Genomic DNA, 20938 nt, shown 5'->3' on the forward strand with positions numbered 1-20938 from the left:
AAAACCAGACAATACAGGGGGGAGTGGGGAATTTAATGACTGGCTCCAAATGAATTCCAAAGCCGGAATCCATTTGAACCAGTGATTACCTTTCCAGTTACTAACTGACAAGCACTGATACCCATCGTCCTCCACGTCTGGCAGAGTCTGGCACTCCACAGGGAGGTGACCTTCATCCAGGACTGTCCAGCAGCTGTCACGCAACACCTCACAGAAGCTCCGGCATGGCAACACCGAAGGCAGGCCTGGTGCACCACACTTTGGTAACAGGAGCAGGCAGAAAAACCACTCCAAACTATGGTGGCAGCCTGACCTCAAGAGCCATGCCCACTCACTCAAGAGTGCCTGGACTTCCTCAACACTGCTCTGGTTCAGGTAATTGGGCACTGCGAAGCTATCTCTACCCATTAAGGAGCAGAAAGGAAGTGGGTTGTCTATTGGCAAGCAGCGTGGAGATTCTAGGATCACAGTTGGCTTAGTTGCTACTGGTGTTTGGCTATTAACTGCTGCCTGGCTGACTACAGCTCCTTCACTTGTTAGCACTGTAGGGCTAGTAAATGGTAACTGGCTAGCTAGCAATGCCTGACTAGTTACTGATGTTTGTCTCATATCTGAGTTGGCATTCATTTGTGTAGTTCTGGGTATCAGAGTAGTTATTGGTGCCTCACTAGCTGTTGGTGGCGAGCTGAGTTTTTCGTTATTAACTACTTGTGCCTGGCTAGGTAAAGACAATTGGCTTAACAAGGACTGGCTATTAGTTAACAGTTCATGGATAACTGGTGACTGATGAGTTGGCAACTGAATAGTTCTCTCTGTGTGGGCATCCTTACGGGCCTGGGTAGTGGCCAATGGTTTGTCGTCTACAGACGGTGTTAGTAAATCACCTGAGACAGTGTATTCTTGAGAATACTCCGTCAAGTTAAAATCACTGGCATTCCAACTAGAGCTGATGTTAATTTTTCTGTTACTTTCACCACTATTGGGATCAAGGTTAAGAGAGTCTTGGATACTGGTTTCTCTAAGTACACTGGCCTTGTTCTCTATCAAACCTGTGAGGTCAGTGGGTGCCATCACGCCCAGCTCGCTCTTCTGCAAAGGCAAATGTGATTCAAATCCGGGCATCACGCTGGACTCAATCTCTGATCTGGATGCAAAGCCGGACTCAGACCTAAAATCGGAGCCGGTCCAAGGACGAGACCCTGACCCTAGATCAGGTCCCAGAGAGGAACCATGCTCGCTCTCCTGCCCTGAAAAGTGCAAGAGATCAGATTTTCCAGAACCCATACCCTCTAGTGATGACATGCGGTTACCAGCTTCACCTGTACGCGTTGGGATCCCGGCGGCGACTGTCCTTGGCGCAGGCTTATTCGTCGGCCTCACAGTGGTCAGCCGTGGATCCTCCGTGGGCTGATCCCCACTCTGTACGAGTTTATGGATCCTGCTCGCCACGTCGGTGACCTCTGGCCCGGCCCCTGAGACATTCTCAGACGGCTGCTCACCACTGCCGGCCAGAGCCCCGGACCCCTCGTGGTCCACGGCCGGGGCCAAAGTTGTGGTTTCGGACCAGGACCAGAACCAGGCCTGAGATGGGCCCATCCACTGGACCAACAGAAGCAAAAATCCAAACTGGATCCTCATCTCGGACGTTAACGGGGAGCTCAGCAGCTCATCCACCGGCTCTATCAGGCTTCTAGAGTGAACTGTGACATGCCCACACTCACTGCCACTTATCTCTCCTCGCGTTCCCTTTCCTCAACCACAGAGTCCCTACACTTACACACACTTACACACACCCCACACACACACACACACACACACACACACACACACACACACATACACACGCTCCACTAGACAGAGAGGAGAGTTGAAGAGGAGTGCCTCATTCAAAAGAGGACAAGGAGGAGGAGGAGGGGGAGGTGTCCTCCTCATTGGCTGCCCTGGTAATATTCCCTCCCCCCCAACTCCTCCCTCCCACCTCCTTCAGCCTTTGTCACAGCAGTGAAAGGGGCTCTCTCCTGCTGACTGATACCTATAGTGAAATGTGGCTGCCTTGCCTCTCTATGTAAAATGTGGATGGCAGCTTGTTTCACTTGACTCATTCCGTTTTGTCCAAACGTGATAATGTAAGAGGCAGCAGGGGCCTGCCTTTAAGAAAAGTCTAAGTTCAGTCTGAACTGATAGTTGAAGTGGTGGTGGTAATGTGACCTGCACATTTCTATAGGGTCAGACAACAGGAAAAGGATTGGATGCCGTGCCGTGTGTTGAGAGTTTGGAATGTGGGTTGCTAGGTTGAATTTCCTTTTAATGCACTATATGTTTAACTTTACCTTCAGTGCAATCTGTCATCCATCATGGAAAGTTTCTTATTTTAATTTGAATTAATGATTGTCAGAGTGGTGGGTTTTCGAGGACTCAAACTACGCAAAAAAATATAGAGCTGTTTAAGCCTGCTAACATTTCATGTACCAAATACCACATGAAGAAATATCCCTATTGTACATGATTTTCCACCTAGAGTGGCAGGGGGCGTTTGAGCTCAAGCTGTCCCGCTGCCATCCAAGGAAAAGAAGAAAAAAAGAATAACGCCAACTGTACAGTGTCTTGTTACGGATTTTACGGTCTAAAAAGACACTTCTATGCAACATCAGTTAACATGACCTTTGTCTAAGGCCTATAGGAACATTATCAGGATTCATTGTTTTCACTTAAAGTGAATTCCTCCTCTTATTTTCTTCCACTATACCTTGCGCATACCTTCAGCCTATGGCCTACATAAATCTTCAGTAGCCTATCCTGCCCTGTACTGCACAATTAATTTTCCGCCCCGTCTGGCCCCCTGCACAGCAAATTTGCACTGTGTTTTCAGTGCTCCTGGCTTTGTGGTTGAACAGTAATCCAGATCTCACTTTCCTGTCGGGACTGGTTTCCCATACAGCCTATAGGAGCGGTTGACAGAGACCCTCGACATCTGCTAATAGGAGCTTAGTGATAAAAGCAGGAAGAGTTTTGTATAAGTGTCCCTCTAACAGCCAATGGGCCTTAAAGGAAAGGTGAGGATGGCATTCATTGCATGCTCGCTCAGTTGTTGATAGAGAGGAACGCAATTCCTTGGTGAACGATATGCCGCAGCCCCTATAGCATTCTCATTGGCTTATGTTGTAAAGCGGTGAAGGTCTTGAAAATGGCACAGGGGTCACTAAGAATCCCACTGACCCGTATTCTGTAAGACTGTGCATTTGTTTGGTTGTGTGCAGGCGTGCCGATGAATCTCTGGCCATTTTATGAATTCAACATATTGTTGTATTGTTATTGTCAATGATTGTGCTTTTTCTTTTTGAAAAGAGACTGGAGCTGCTCTCAAAATAAACTACACAGACAGACAGACAGATACGTAGATGAATGAGTGAGAAAGTTTACAAAAATGGGGAAATATCCAACACCCTATTTAATGGTTGAAATTGCCTTAATCAATACATTCTACACAGCTGAGGAGAGCAGGATAGCCAGAACATTGTTATTGTGACATTTGACTAAAGACAACAACATTGTTGTTCGTATTTCAATGAACCAGGCTATTAAACTGTATAAGACAAACAGGTCATTGAAACCCATAAAGGCAATCAATGCGAAGAAACTAATGTATGTGGATAGATACAAAAAACAAACAAACAAAAAACTAACAAACAATGAACACTTGTGTTCATTTAAAGAACTCATAAAAACGTAATGGAAAAACAATCTGTTTGCCACTGAACTGATAAAGGCTATTCTTGGACAGTGTGCAATTACCTCCAGTGAACAGACCCCAATTTATAAGTCACGTTTGCAACATACAGGAATGCAGATTATATTTTGAACCCCGTGGGATGCTCAACTTAGCCACCCTTCAGGGCAAGAAGCAGAGTTAAACCTCTTAAACAAGTAATTGTTCACCCTAAAACTGTCAGAGACAGACAATTTGAGTTGCTTGAAGCAGATGAGAGCAATTCATCATGGTTTAAAAGTGCCAATGTTTAGCCAGACGTATTGGGGAAATGTTGTAACAGGTTTATGTGCAAACAGTAAAGGTGACAGTGTTACTGAAAACGCAGTCTACAAGCCATACGGTAAACTGGTAATAGAATTAACCTGATTTACACTCATTCCTGAGGTTGTTCTTCACTATTTCAGGCTTACAGTATATGCAGCATGCCTGCAATTAACAAAAATGAGCAGACAGTAAATGAGACCCTGAAGGCAAATAATTTATGCTAATCAATAAATAACTAAGAAAACAGATTTACAATGTATATCATTCTGTTGATAGTCTGTACACATGAGTAAATCCATTCATATATTCAATCATAGGCAATTGATGTAGATTATTTGTATCTCACACTAAGTGTGGATAAGAGCATAGATCTGCTAAATGCCAAAATTGTAAATAGTAAATATTCATTGATATATTAATTGTTGATAGACTGTACATTTATACTAGTATTTGTTGATTGACTGTACATACACATGTTAACACATTCATTCAGAGACCCAGTGCAGATATCTTGTGTACCAGAACAGAATTTTGTAGTTTTTATTGTCTCGACTCCATGACTCTGTAACTGTGTTTACTGCTGTTGCTACTATGACACCTGAATGTCCCCCCGCTCTTATCTAATCGTGAGTTAGAGCCTGTCCATAGAATACTACGCTTGTACTTGTGAAGCTGATACATTCAATTGCCAAACTAGTCTAGCTAATGTCCGCAATGTCCAATGTCTACATGGAGGTTAATAATTAAGACCAGGTTCGATGGAGAATGCAGTCTTCAGTAAAACACAACATTCCCTGAATACAGATATATTGATTGTCCTTTTCTTTTAAGCAAGACGTAGATTGTCTCCTACTCACTTCAGTGGGATTCTACTTTGTTGTACGACGTTGTCACACACAGAAAATAGCTGATATACAAGCTCACAACATCACATCAAAGATGTAACATGCTGTGAGCTTGCAGATTGGCTATATTCACCGAGGGACACTGTCTTACGACAGAGCATAGATTATCCATGAGACTCCCCTCCACGTTGTCTAACATCCAGGCACATCCTGCCCTCTGCATCTCTTCCCGCCTCACCTCCTGTGGGGAGTCCCTTTAGCAGGCTCCCTCTCTGTCTTGCCTTCCTCACCTCGCCTCGTCCCGTTCTCTTATGTACACAAACGGGATGCAGGGAAGACTCATGATGACTCACAAAACCCTGATAGAGGAGACAACGTCTGTGCGAAAGAGAAAAGGGCCACCAGGAAAGGCCGCTATCGTCCGAAGGATCTAACAAAAGTGCTTTTATTCAGATGATGAAAATAAACTGCGCAAAGCCCTAAGTTGTGGGGATGATGTTAGAGTCCCAGATTACAAAGGGTTTATATTATTTGAGAAACAACACAGTCGACATGGATGGTTGGGAAACTGCGAAAGAGACATGGGTGGCCAAAAGAATACCCCCCTCCCCGAGTTTGCGTGTGTGCTCTTGTCACATTGACAGGATTTTCCATAAGTGCACTGTTTCCTGGCTCTGACAAGGAAAAGACTAAAATTGTTTTCTCAACACAGGAAATCTGCAGAGATCATAAAGTGAACATACCTTGAGCTTCCTCAAAAAACAATGTAACCCTCTTTTCAACGTCTCTTTCAAGCGTTCGACTGACTTTACTAACTGCATGATCTACGCACGAATCATGAAGCCTATATATGGGAACACTTCCTGTGTTCACAGCTAGCATTTTTATTTGCAGCGGGTAATTACAGTATGGGATGTCAAAGTATGCACTCATTGCACTGTATATCAAACAAATATAAGCAAAGCCTGGTGAAGGAATTAAGGAACTCTTTCCCCTAAATGGGCATTTCATTTCAGCATGGTCGTAGGCCAACAGGGTGTCTAGTACATGGTTTGTCTTTATACGTGAAACTACACAATATCTAAAACAAAAAAACATCTCCGGCCATGAAAGCCTGAAATGTCTGGTGAAGTGAAAGCCAAACTCACAAAGAATGTGAAAGTTGGGTTGCAGTTGTAAAATCTCTGCAAATACCTTAAGTTACATTTGAGTACATCAAACCAGATTCCCATCACCACATTCAAAAAGCATTTGTCACACAATTAAAGCTGCACTATGTAACTTTCCTCTTCTACCCCGGGTTCGAACCCGGGTCTCTGCGCAAGTGCTGACATTTTTACCTAATAGAGCTTGCTCAAGGGATAAATTGAATCTTGAGTTGACCTTCAGGTCAAAATGTGTGTCAAACCAGAAACAGGATCATGTTAAAGGTCATGCCTCACCTAGACACAGGATCTAAATGTCTCAATAGAAGAGCAGGGAGACAAAATACAACCACCCCAAAAGTATAAGTTATATTGTATTAACATACTTTACCATACAGATTGGACAAAATAAAAATGTATTCATTAAAAAAGCAAGGTTAGATAGTGCCACTTTAAGTACATTCACATCCTCCTGATACAGTATATGATTAGCTGTAATATGACTAATAACTGCCCCTTGTGAAGCACAGGTCTAATATACTGTACTTGCAAGTAACGACATGTAAAGAGCATGACAATGAGGAATGTCAAAAGCCATTAGAAGAACAGTGCAGCAAACATAAAACAAATATATGACATTTACTAAATGTTGGAATAGTAGACTTGCATGCATGCAAGTATGGAATAAGCCACAACATGACCCCACCAAAGTCAAGAAACAAAATCTACTGTTTGGAAACTGCAGATCTGACAGGTTGTGGATTAAAGATAATAATGACTACATTATGGCTCAAAGCCATTTTGGATTATGCACATACCACATACCGTATGTTTCTAAAATGCACCCAATCATGCAAGATATGAAAAGGCCTAAGTATCATGGATCAGGATGATCTATGATATATGTAGATGTATTGTCCAAACCGAGTTCTTACCTTAGTCCCAAACACCCGGACTATCTTTTGCATTAACCACAAGCCCTATAGACTTTGTTTACCGGAGTCCCTCCTTTTTGCCCTCTACACCAAATCTTTTCACCAAAAATAGCTGATCACATTTTCGATTTCTGCCGAATGTTGCCTAGACAGGCCCAGAATCGGAAGGCTAGGGTACAAGTGGTTAAGTCAAATTGAAAATGTCATAAGTCTTACAACAGTACCAACACATTTTATATGCTCTACATCCCTTATATTCACATAAAAGCACTTGCTTAACAGTGTTGGGGGGTTGCTACATTACAATAAACTAAGTGAATAAAGCATACAGGTAGTTAATTAATCAATAAACAGTTTAATCAAATGAGACAATGGACCTATCGCTGATCATCCTTTGCATTAAGAGCTTAAGAACTTCCCTCTGCCCTGCTTCACAACCAGGCCACCCACTGACCAGAATGCTTTCCACCTCCTCCCAGCAGGGAGACTCCTGACCTGTTCTGCAGAAAAGTACTTTGTGATGGTCACAGAGGGACATATAAAGATCTTGTCTCTGAAATGTTTAGATTTTTACGGGGAAAAGTCTGAGGAAGTTATGGACCAATATGGCGATCATAAAAGTGTTACGAGAATCCTTTGAAGTTGTCACAGCATCTTTCTCCTTCAATAATTTAACCTTAGTAGAAAGTGTTGGAATGTGGTGAAATATGACCTTATTGATTAACCAGTTTCAACCCGGCATCCCTATTTTGCACGTCATTATGGGCAAAAATGGTTTAAAAATAAATACATGTAATAGCAGATCTATAAGCTCACTAACACGCCACGATGTGACGCATTGTGAGTTTATGGATTGGCTGTTTTCACATGAAGATGAATGGGCCACCTAACTACCAGCAGTGGTATAAAGTAACTAAGTACATTTACTCGAGTACTGTACTTCAGTACAATTCTGACTTTTATGAGTAGGCCTTTTGCTTGTAACTGAGTATTTTTATATTGTGGTATTGCTACTTTTACTTAGGTAAAAGTCCACCACTACTAACACCAACAAAACCTGGTTCCACGTAATCAAAGAGCCACTGGAAGCATCCAATTATCTGTCAAACCATGGCACTGCTTAGTTTCTGCCATGTGCACAATAGTCACTCACATATCAAGTGCCATATGGCCAATATCAATTACATCTACACTAAATAAAGCTTTTTTTGTGAATAATGCATAGATCCTTGAGCACACATCTGCAACATGACAACCTTTGTGTGAATTGTATAAAAGAAATGTGCAATTTGCTCAGATCAACAAGTGCTATGAATAAATCATTTTGCAGAAAAAAAAACCTTTTTTTCCTTGACACAAGTGTGTTATTGCTTAGTTACATCTCACCCATACTGGTCCATTTGGTTCCATTTGCACACTCTCAGAGTTAAATTAACACTGTCGATTGGGACCGCAGAAATGATAACAATTGTTTGAAATTGGGGTCAGGGACCTAATGCATATCAAACCGGGGGTCCCTAAAATGAAAAAGGTTGAGAGTCACTGTACTTCTATATGGGATAAAAAACCTATATAAAATATACTGCATATCGTATCTGTCGGGTGGAAACCTCATATGTCCAAAACTGTTACTTTTCAGGATTCAAATTCAAAAATAGCAAAAAGTCGGTCCGGGTACCTAGGCTCTAAAGTAGCCTGACAGTGCATTGCGGGTTCGAGTCCCGTTCCCGACTATCTTTACTGCATGTCTCTCCCCATCTCTCTCTCCCTGTTTCCTGTCCATCTCCACTATACACTATATAAATAAAGGCAGAAAAGCCCCAAAAATATCGTAAAAGTAGAAGATCTACAAGCTCAAAACGCCTCAGTTTGCGCCGCGTTTCGAGCTTACCGCGTTACCTTTGATAGCTTTAGTGTGACGCTGTAGTATGATCAAGTGGGCGTTCATTTATGAAAAAAACACAAAAAGTTAGAGGATGGAGATGGGGTTAGGGTTAGAGGTTTCCGCCCGACAGCAACGATATGTCATTTGAAAACCAACTCCTTACACCAGGAAATGGCCCAACTGCACTGTGACCCTAGATGTCATGCCTATTAGCCCCGGGGGGTGGGGAGTGTAACGACTGGACAGACGGATGGAACATAGAGGAAGACGCGTTAGAACACAGGGTGACAACACACAAGCATGTCAGTGTGTTTGGGGGGGTCTTTGTGATCTTTCCGACACCTAGAGGCGGGAGGGGGGGGTGATTTTGCAACACTCCAGCCCCCCCACCACCCTTCCCTGTTATTCCAGCTAGTAGGGTCGCTGACCTCCCAGTGTGTGTGTGTGTAGTCACGGCCTCGCTGGATAAACAAGCATTAAGCCCCGAGCACTCAAGAACTGGAAGGTCTAAATGGCCTACGCACAAACCAACACACACAAACACTAGTCAACATACGGTTGAAATAAATGTGCAGACATATTATGCATACACACAGTTCAGTCTGCAGTGTTCATTTAACTCTGGGAGTGAATAAATTGACCCGTAAGGGGTTTGACTATGTAAACACAGACATGCTACTCATATTGCAGCCATACTGTACACAGACAGGAAGACACACTCATATACAAACACACGCACGCACGCACGCACGCACGCACACACACACACACACACACACACACACACACACACACACACACACACACACACACACACACACACACACGAACACTGTTTACCAGACACCATGCTACAGTTGAGCTGCAGTGTAAACTATTGTATGGCGAGACACAAAAAGACTACGTGCATACACTAAGTTTATATGTGGCCCTCACAACCATGCACAGAATGATACACAAGTGCAAGTACAGCAAGACAGACACACACACACACACACATACACGCGCACGCACACACACACACACACACACACACACACACACACACACACACACACACACACACACACACACACACACACACACACACACACACACTAGCATACAGTACACTCACATGTGGAGGCGTGTATTGACCGTCATATACAGTACATAGATACAGACAGACAGAAGAGACAGACACATGTGCGCCTGGCCTGCACACACAGATGCACACACACCAGCTGATACTGGCCCGCAGCCAAAGCGCAGGTCACAGCTGAGCAGAAGTGTAAACACATCGCCGTACTGGCCGCATCAGAGAAACAAACATACGAGTAAAGGCCTGTGATACCATCAGACGATAATCATCCAAGTGGTCATCCCCTCTCTGCCTGATGCAAGTTCCTATGGACTAAATGGAACATGCTGCCCCCCCCCCCATTTTTTTAATACATAATTTCAAAATACAATAAAGAAATGGCCCATAACGTATTTGCACAAACATATTTTGTGATGTATTTTCGTAGCTCAAAAGTACAGCATATATTTTTGCCCCAAACATTTACCAACAAAGTATGGTGTGTATGCGTGCGTGCGTGCGTGCGTGCGTGCGTGCGTGCGTGCGTGCGTGCGTGCGTGCGTGCGTGCGTGCGTGCGTGCGTGCGTGCGTGCGTGCGTGCGTGCACATGCAATGCGTGCGTGTATGTGTGTGTGATTGCAAAGCTCAATAGTCAAATCCTTTCTTTGGTAGGACAGCTCTTTCTATTGACCAACAACTGTACACATTTTAACCACATTGCAACCTCCTTCTGACATTCCACTAAAATATGAGCATTAAGTATAAGTTGACAAGGATTGTACTTGTCCTTGAACGCACTTAATAGGGTAAAATAAAAATGGAGGAACTTCATAGACAATAACTTAGGAAATATTTTAACGCTGAGGATTGAGTGACTGTTTTAGCTTCAGAGCTGATGATACTCATAAACTCAAGCAAACAGTCATTGGGTCCTGATCAAAATAAGTCTACCATTCATTGTCTATGGAGGGGCTCCAGACTTGATACCTGAGGACTTAAGACACGTTGTTGAGAGCCTTAACTCTAGACTTTGGGAGAGATTTGTTCTCGCTTACAGTACCCTTCAATTAATGAAAGAACATTCTTTCTGACTCAAAGGCTATGTCTTTCTATAGGATGGTGAACAACCCACTATCCTATAGAAACAGTCTCACAGACAGACGGACAGACAGACAACAAGGTCTGACAGAACCCTGCAGGGTTCCGCACAGTCCTGCTCAGGCAAGCAGAAACAGCTTGGCTCTCACCCTGCGCAAGACACATTCCACAACAACAAGGGGATATGCAGCCTGTGGTGCCCAAATGAGAGCTACTCAGGGGGCCACAGGCGAGTCGAGATGGAAGGGGTGAGAGAGAGAGAGAGAGAGAGAGAGAGAGAGAGAGAGTGAGAGAGAGAGAGAGGGGGGGGGGAGAGAGAGAGAGACTTCACCCTTTACATTGTATTATACTGTATATAAAATCCAGAGTGCTGATTAGATTCAGACAGACCGTAGGGTACATTTTATACACTCTCAGAGTTACATTTACAATCAGCAGTGGCGGCCATTTTGTGGTGCCACAAATAGAAAACCCATTTGTTTTTCCCATAGATATTTCCGAAAATATTTATATACATTATTTTAAGCCTGAAACCAAGCCATCCAGGCTCCAAAATGGCCCCCACTGGGCCAGGAAAAACTGACATGCATGTTTTGTCTCTGTATATTTGCTCAAATCGATTTAATTGCCAGACCACTCAGCTGTGCATTCCAGTTTCACCTGGTTCTTAGATTATTCTCTAGTCTAGCCCTTCTGAATACCACATGAAAAAACTAAACTAAACAAAAACCAGGGAATTATCCCGTTAGAAACGCACCGGGGCATGCAATGGGAAATACCCCATGGCTGAGGGGAAACCAGAGGCACAATGAAGGAAATGGCCCCAGAACAAAACAAAAAAAACGTCAGTACTTTCCTCTAACAGCCCCCTTGTGGCACTGGAGAGCATTCCAGCTGGAGAGGACCTCTGGGACGGCAGATGTACTGTACGCTACCTGTAATGAGTCAACTAATGAATACAGTGTCAAGTCAAAGGGGCCGGAAACTGCAGTAGACTGTAATTGTGCCGCTGTGCCCGGGAGGCGCTAGCTAGCTCTGCTAATTACAGACACTGCAATGATGCTTCTGTTTACAATGCAATGTCGCCTACTGTGATGCGAATATGACCATAAGAAATTAATATGATTTCAGCTTGAAATGAGCAGCTGCGGAGTTTTGGATTACTGCATGTTAATGCAGGTGTTTTTCTGTTTAATGCTTGTCCCAACCAGACCTTTAGAGTTTTACAGAACAATGGTTACATGAATGTCTATAAAAGTTGTTAATAAGATGTTTTGTAATAACTGTGTACCGACAAAATGTTTCCACTGTTTCACACAGAGCCCCCAGGGTGCACTACCTACAGATGACAGCTCAAATGGACTGTGTGTGTGTGTGTGTGTGTGTGTGTGTGTGTGTGTGTGTGTGTGTGTGTGTGTGTGTGTGTGTGTGTGTGTGTGTGTGTGTGTGTGTGTGTGTGTGTGTGTGTGTGTGTGTGTGTGCGCGCGCGCGAGCGTGCGTGCGTGCATGTGTGTGTTTGTTTGTTTCTGTAATATTCCCCGTCCTTCTTATGGAGGACAGCTGTGTGACTGGTGAATGAGTGTGTGTGTGTGTGTGTGTGTGTGTGTGTGTGTGTGTGTGTGTGTGTGTGTGTGTGTGTGTGTGTGTGTGTGTGTGTGTGTGTGTGTGTGTGTGTGTGTGTGTGTGTGTGTGTGTGTGTGTGTGCGCGCACGCGTGCGTGTGCAGCACTTGAGGTGGTGACAGTTGTAACAATTGTGCAATTAGAGTAGCGGAGACGATTGTACACATGCATTATATGATTAAATGCACTGCAGTACAGTGAATACATTGTCAGAATTGTTCGACTGGGTAAAGCCTGCCTGCTACTGTGGTGACGAGCCACCACAAATACATTTATTGGAAATGTGTGTGCGACTAGGATTGCATTGTACTCTAGACTAGACTTCCAGACCTACAGTAGGGGAGAGATGCAAAATCTTTAGCAGCATGTCGGTATCTCCCCCTCCTGTTCAAATAGTGAACTACAACTACATGCAGCCAAATGCAACAAACTGATAATGTAGCCTGCCTTCACCACAGACAGTAACTGTGGCCATTTTGACAGGTAAATGCAGAAGGTATAGGGTAAAGTAATCGATAAATGTGGGTGTTTTCATTAAGGTGTTTCTGAGTGGCAGCATAAAGATATCTGTTCAGGAGATGTCCATGCTGGCACACCAGAAACACCTACAGTAAATGAAACACACCCACACAGCCTTCAGCTGTGTTTACCTGTCAAAATTACTGCTAACCAACCAAACAATCAATTTTTTTTACCATAAACCCACAAAAACTGACCCAGAGGAGGTCTTCTGAGCGCCCATGCAGGTAGCTGTACAGTACAATACAATCACAATATCTACTCTTAACCATCATCATCATCCAATCATCTCCCACAATACACAACCTCATTATTTTGCAGTGTGATCGTGATTACGGTAGACCTGACAAAGATATAAATCATGTGATACATTAAACCAGCAAATAATAAAACCAACATAATCCATGATAAAGAAAGCTAATTTATACTTGCTTTGATTGTCAAATAAAGAAAAGCATCATACTTAAACCCCATTAAAAGGGAACTAAAACCTAGCCAAATGTTGGGAGTTGGCTGCCATCTAAATGTTTAAACACTATCTAAATGACTGCTGAGCTTTGTACACTGCGATGCAAAAAGCACCGCTGCAGGCAGCTAATCAAATTGAACATGTGGGTATTTGATTTAGGTGTGCCAATGTAGCCCAATCATGCCCAATGGCAATGACAATAGTATTGTCAATGCTTGCACGCTGGCACTTCAACTATAAATCTAACACACCCATCATGAGAAGGTAATTGATACGGCAGCCAAGATACGAGAAAGCATAAAGGTGGTTTTAGTCCATATCAAGGTCATTTTAGACCTCACCAATGGACAAAGAGCTCATTTAGCAGGGGAAAAAATCTATTTGAGCAACATTCTTTGCTTGAAAGGCACTCAACAAATAAATGAAGTTTATTACAATATAGGCGGAGGTGGTGGGCGCAATCCAAACAAAAAGGCACCTGTGGAAAGTCAAACAGACGCGCTGTGTTCATAAGGCTTGTCGTCAGCTAGCAGGCCAGCACCTACTGGCAGATGAAGCTGATGATTGTTAAAACCAGGAGGGGAATGAATGAGAAGGAGGGGAATACGTGCAGTACAAGACATCAATTAATGAGAGAAATGCGTGCAGGTCAAGACAACAATGAATGAGAAACATACATGCAGTACAAGACGACAATGAATGAGAGGTATATGTATGTAACTGTATGCAGTACAAGAAAACAGGACAGTGACATCCATCAGCACTTGTCTCATGCAGTACATATGTAGTATCATTGTACTGTGTGTGCGTGTGCATGTGCGTGTGCACGCTCACGCTTAATGTACATGTTTGTGTATGCTTCAAAGCAGCGGGCAGACAATGCTGTTGAGCAAAACCCCAGTTTGATGTGGTGTTTATTGAAGATAGTGGATTCATTACAGTGATTCTTTTCACTGACTAAACAAAGCCTCAGGCAAAGCTAATCCTGAGACGACCACACTGTTGATCTCACAGCACAAAAGAAACCACAAACAAGTGTTCTTGGTTATTATCTTTCCTGAATGGTGGGTCTCAACGGTTAAGTCTTTCCCTTTTAATGACGTAACCTCCTAAGATATACTGAAAATAATTGAATCCACCCCAGGTGTTTTTTTTTTGTGTTTGTTTATTTTTGCATTCGGCTTTGCTCTTGATAGGGACAATAAGAGAGAGATAGTAAAGCAGAGAGCCAGAGAGAGAAGCAATGACATGCAGTAAAAAGCCACAGGTCGGAATCAAACCCGGGCCAGCTGCGGGAAGGAATATAGCCTTATTTATGTGGTATGCTCCCTTACCAGGTGAACCACAGGGGTGCCCATGAGCCTAAGCTTAGCGTGAAACATATTTACAAATCTGTGATGTTGTACAGTAAACATTGCTGCGTACTTAGAAGTACTAGAAAGTGTGAAAGAAATCAGTTAGCGACCTGTTGCACATTGTAATACCCTTGTCTCAACAGCAGAGGGAGACAGTAAATCACAGTGAGGGGTCTTAGTGGGAGACACTTAACTATAGGTACAGTAAATCACAGGGCTTGATGACATACTGCTGGAATAATTATATTACATATACATAAGCAGACGTCATCAACACACACACACACACACACACACACACACACACACACACACACACACACACACACACACACACACACACACACACACACACACACACACACACACACACACACACACACACACACACACACACACACACACAAAACAAATTGGGATTGTCAACAAGGAGGGCCATAAATTATAACCATAGACTCCCAGATAGTCCAGAGGCTCAACACACTACTGTACTGTGTTAGTCACTGATTAAAACGTTCTCTAATTTCCTGATTTAGATCAAGAGAAACAAAATGATGAATGAGAAAAGACAGGTGGGAGAGCTCACTGGGTTGAGAGCTCCATTTTGGTCTCACCTGGAGGCAACCCCAGAATCATCAGCTATACCTGCAATTCTTATTACGATGTAAATGTACTCGTTGGACAACAAGTTGGTAGAAACGTGCCTCTGCCATTTAAGTACCACAAACCATCTAGTCTTCACAATCACAACCTATACTGTATGTATGAGCACCAACCGAGCCTGTAAGAAAATGCTGGCAAATTGCCAATGGCAAGCTCCAGGTGCATTTGTTCTATTAGTTGTACTTTCATCAGCTTTGTTTTTGTTTTGTTTTTTATTACAGGAGCTTTAGTAAAGTGTAAGTTATCACCTCAGAAAACAGATCAATGTACTGGGCACTGTGACATTTAACCACTTTAACCCTGGCGTCCCTATTTTGGGCGTGTCATTATAGGCGAACATTTTCCCCAAACATTTTACTGTTTTTTGAAAATAGCTGATTTACAAGCTCATGTGTTCTGAGCTTGTAAATTAGCTATTTTCCAAATAAATTTGAACATTTTAGAAAATTAAGTAGTTAAGTGGTTAAAACTCAGCGTAAGTGTCATCCTGGGCTCGGCAATGATTTACCTGCTTCACAGACCTGAAAGGAATGGAGGGCGACTCTCCCACACCTGGAATCCAGACACTCTGCTCGTCCAATATGGGCAGGGTTAGAGGGTCAGAGAGGTAAAGATGTCCCCTGGAGGATCGGGGTTAGCTACATATTTACTACTAAATTGTGTGGAAGTGGGTTGTCTGGAGACCTTTGTAAGGGGCCTGGAAATTCCTTCACCCGTAAAGGCACACGTCTGGAAGAAAGAGATATGCTGCCGCCAAATGCTCTGTGTTGCAAGAAGAACAGTCCAATTCTAACGTGGTTTGGTTTGTGACACAGCAGTATACTTAGTGTTAATTTGACAATATAGAGTTAATAAACCCTATACTTATAGCAGTAGTTGACCAGAGACCCCCAGAGGTCTATATACTATTACTAGGCTCTACACTAAATATCTTATCCAGAAATAGCTGATCTACAAGCTCACTGTTGCTGTTGTGATCTTGTAGATCAGCTATTTTAGTCAAATGTTCGGCCCAGAATAGGCTAGTGGTTAAACTCAGGATTTTACTGATTACTTTCTGGTGGAGGGAAGACAACCATGAGATAATGTTTTATGGTTGTCTTCCCAACAATAACCCCCCCCCCCCCCTAATAACTGTGGTGTATCCTCTTTGTCTCTATCAGCAGCATATGACAGTTGTTTATTAGGCTAAGCTTGGTACTTGTCTGCTAAAAACATTTCTGCTGTAAAATAGGAATGTTTCTTGTAAAGTGGCTTGTTTAAATGTAACTGGGCTAAAAATGAAGAAGGGAAAACTTTACAAAAAGCCACCCCAGAGAAATAGAAATATGACTTGGCAGATGTTTGATGGAGCTACTGTACCTCTATAACACAACTGCTTTCACAACAACCTCCTGAAAAATGACTTTAGTGAATTATTTTTTAAAAAGGGCATGAAGTACAGAAGTATGATGGTGTTGATTTGGGGGTAAACATCTTGGAAAACATTCGCTGGCTTCAAGTTCTACTGCTACAATACATCCAGGGCTCCAGGCCTGTTGTCTCTCTTAAATGTACTGAACTGCTGTCTACTTATGTTGAACCGTTGTCTTCTGTAAACTACAGCTCCCAGCACAGTACATCATAACATTAGGAACAAAAAGGGAGATACAAGAGAGATAGAGAGACCATGGCAAAGGAATAAAAGTAAGTTCTTCAGTAAGTTTATTTATAATAATAATACCGTAATAATAATAATAAATAATAATAACAACAATAGGGGTCCAACGCACTACGTGCTTGATCTCCTAATAATATGAGCTAGTGGTTCTATAAATGTGCAAAATGAAACTGTTCCACAGGAAACAACAGTCAAAATAGTTTTGAAACAAGTCTGGACTGTTCCCCCTTGAAACATTTTGACATACATGAAAAAAAGGCCAAGAGGTCCCATTTGGGAGCAAAAGCCACGTCGTGCCCTCAGAGAAATATGTTGGATATTTCCAACCAGAACCATTTTCCAGGAACTGAACCGAATTCCAGCCAAAAATGATGACCAAAACTAAACAGCTGTTAAGCTTCTCTAATCAAAGCTGAATCTCAAAATGTTTTGGACTGAGACAGAATGAGACACACACTCTGTGCCCATAGGCAAAATTGTCAGGGAGCCCAGACAGGACTTAACAGGAGTCAATTATGGCATTTCTAGTATTAGAGATCATTGGCGTTCAAAGAGACACGATTGGCTATCATGCCGTAGTTGAGCGTAAAAGCTGGCTGGCAGGTGATGTCAACGCCATCACTCTCGCTTCCCGAAGAGGAGGAAACGATGGGAGATCGGAAGTCCGGAAGTCGAGGTGTTGACTTTGGGGATTAGCATCCAAAACCGGAGAGGAGCAAATGATCCAGTTGTTTCTCTCTGAGAGAGACGTGCCGTGCGAGTTCTGTTTTCCAGGAATGAAAAACAGATCTGACACCGCTGAAATAAGCCTTTGACCCTGTAGTTTTCTTTAAGACATGTCACTTCCGTTCCTCTGTGACACATCTGTGACGATACGTAGCTACACTAAAGAGTGTTTGTCCCCCGAGGACCCTTTGCAGTGTACATGTTTATGTTCGCATGGACGGTTGTTGTTTTTATACGGTCCTTTCCCAGATAAGCAAATGCAATGAGAATGTGGGCTCTGAGAAGTCCTGCTTTTAGCACGACCTGAGTGAAAGGGTTATGCACAGAGTATGGACTATGGACTATTATGTATGATTAGTGTGCAGTATCAACACACAGAGCACTGTGAATGCATTCATTTCAACACATAATGACAAAAGCATGACTTTAAAGGCCACTATACTGGTGTCACATTTCTAAATCCCCTAAGGTAGTGGAGTGATGATGCCTCCCAAACGGTATAGAGTATGAAGTGTCAGGTAAAGCTGATCCTATCCTTGACTATAGCTAAACCTAAGAATTAAGATGGGAGTACAAACAGGATTTGTAATATTTGCAATTAAAACAAATAAATATAATCATTTGTCTACTGAAATATGTATTTGGAATAACTTATGGTAGCCACAGTGCTTTAGCTGTGGAGCAATCATGTGCAGCCCACATTTGTATCATAGACAATTAGACACCTTTTAATACATGTGCAAAAGGCTGTTGAAACTGTCACATCCTTCAAAGACACCAAACAGGGTGTATAATTGAAACAGGTCCCCTATGTTGAAAGAATAATCCCTCATACGCGCATGGGGGATGGAGTGTGTGTGTTTGTGTATGCTCTCGCTTTGTTGAATGCACCCCTACCTTAATGAATGGCTGCCATTAACAAGATCCGATCAAACCAATCAAAAATGATTCATTTCTGCTATCAAGTTTACTTTCAAGTGGGTTCTCCAACTTATTTAATGGCTTTGCTCAGAATGACCTCACAAATTGTGCTGTCTACCCACATCACACAGGCCATTCTTGTCCAATGACACACACACACACACACACACACACACACACACACACACACACACACACACACACACACACACGCGCGCACACACACACACACACACACACAAACACGTGCGTGCACACATGGGCACGCACATGTACACCAACAAACGTACATTTGCACATTTGCACATGTAAACATTGATTCACATAAGTTTAAAATGGTGTCCTTTGCAATGTTATTACACGATCACCCGTGTAATAAAACAGATGTCACAAGGAAGACTTGGCTTCAAAACAAACAGACCTTAGTTAACGTCCTCGCTGGGAGTGGATGCATCAGAGGCTGATGCGTTGGGACATGAATTTACAAAAGCGTTGCATTTCTCTTAGCCTGCAGGGGTTGAGCGCTTCCTTTATGGATGATTACATTTGCCTCATGCCTCGTGCACCCCTCTACGAGTCAAAGCTCTTTTTGTCTGGCTTGCAGAACCACCTGAAACCCTGCACTCCACAGACACTATCTCCATGTCTCGTGTGATTTATTGCATTTGCCACACCCCATGGATACCATGCAACAATCCATGCTCAATAAACTCGGCAAAACAAACAAGCACGCAAAGAAAGAGATATGATAGTGTCAAAAAGTCAATTACAGTCCAATGTATTCATAAAATGCTTTTGATAACGCATTACGTCGATGAAATGAGGATACATGGAAGGCAGAAAACAGCCCCTGGGGTATGAGTTTCATTAACTCTGTCTTTTCCCTTTTCCCTTCCAGACAATTCCTTGCGTTGAGTCATTCCAAAGTGAGTAAAAGGATGGGATGAGTCAGGACAGGCAGAGGTTGATGGTGAGTCTGTACTCTCTCCTCTGCAAACAGACGGCTGGGGGTGGCATACTGGCATACTGGTTGTGTTAGCCGGGGACCGGCCTTGCGTGCAAGACTAACACTTTACAAACATTTATACCTCGCCCACTGAGACGTTTACACTGGACAGAGTGTTTTCACTTTGAATTTGTTAAGCTTCGGGGGACGCAGCACAGACAGATTTAGATAAAGACATAGAGGATACACTGCGAGAGTGTTAACTGAAACAACAACCCTCTCCCCGAGAGAGGCCACCCTGAGGACTGCAACTAATAGGATGTCAACTGTGGATGACCGTGTAGGGTTGGAACCACCCACGTCGTTTTAGCAGCTAGAAAACAATAAGGGACAAGAACAGTATGCCACTGCCTCAAGTCTGTGTCTAGTTTTGACACAGCTGACGTCAACATACCTGCGTCTTCAAGGGCATCTCAGACAGGTGTGAGTGAATGTTCGCGTGCGTGCGTGCGTGCGTGCGTGTGTGCCTCTATATAGCCCCCTGTGTCTGCCTGATGTCAGAGGAGGCTTTAGACTACACAGCACCAGCTCATTCCAGTGATCAACCCTGCCATAGTCCCACAGTACCCAGACAATTAGATAAATTAGATAAATGTCTATAACGTCTGGGGCTTGAAAAGTGTGACAGACATATGAAGTGACCAACCATGGACCGCCTTAGACCAACCACAATCCAAACACAGGCTTCCATTACAGCCCAGCCAATCAGAGGCCTACCTGCCTTTTTCTGTGGCAAACCAGGACATGCTGACTGATTCAGATTCTCCGTCACTGGAATTGATTATGTAAGACAGTGGGCTGACCACGTCACACTAGCGTGCCCATCAACTTCTTCATCCCAATATGCGACCCAACAGTGAAATGTGTGTTTTAAACACTTGAAACACAGCTTCCCTATTTTGAGGTGAACATTTTGCGAAAACAGCAGATCTACAAGCTCACAACACGTTGCTATGTGACGTGTTGTTGTGAGCTTGTAGATCTGCTATTTTCGGAC

At 43.2% G+C, this 20938-nt stretch overlaps 1 protein-coding gene across 3 annotated transcripts in view; it reads right to left on the bottom strand.

Moving 5' to 3' along the window:
• The window catches only part of col18a1a (collagen type XVIII alpha 1 chain a), a 109803-nt gene that overhangs the window by 55493 nt on the left and 33372 nt on the right, over positions 1-20938 (bottom strand). Inside the window, exon 1 of one of the 3 annotated variants that reach the window (XM_084083815.1) lies at positions 1320-1732. The exons of 1 other annotated variant lie outside the window; for it this stretch is intronic. In XM_084083815.1, coding sequence (XP_083939941.1) covers positions 1320-1638 — 319 coding nt within the window. In that variant the 5' untranslated portion in view covers positions 1639-1732. Of the gene's footprint in view, positions 1-1286; positions 1733-20938 lie in introns of those variants that run through there. One more of the 3 variants, XM_084083814.1, reaches the window with a different exon arrangement.

The sequence above is a fragment of the Gymnoscopelus microlampas genome, assembly GCF_963454915.1.
Source record: "Gymnoscopelus microlampas genome assembly, chromosome: 17".
Lineage (NCBI taxonomy): Eukaryota > Metazoa > Chordata > Actinopteri > Myctophiformes > Myctophidae > Gymnoscopelus > Gymnoscopelus microlampas.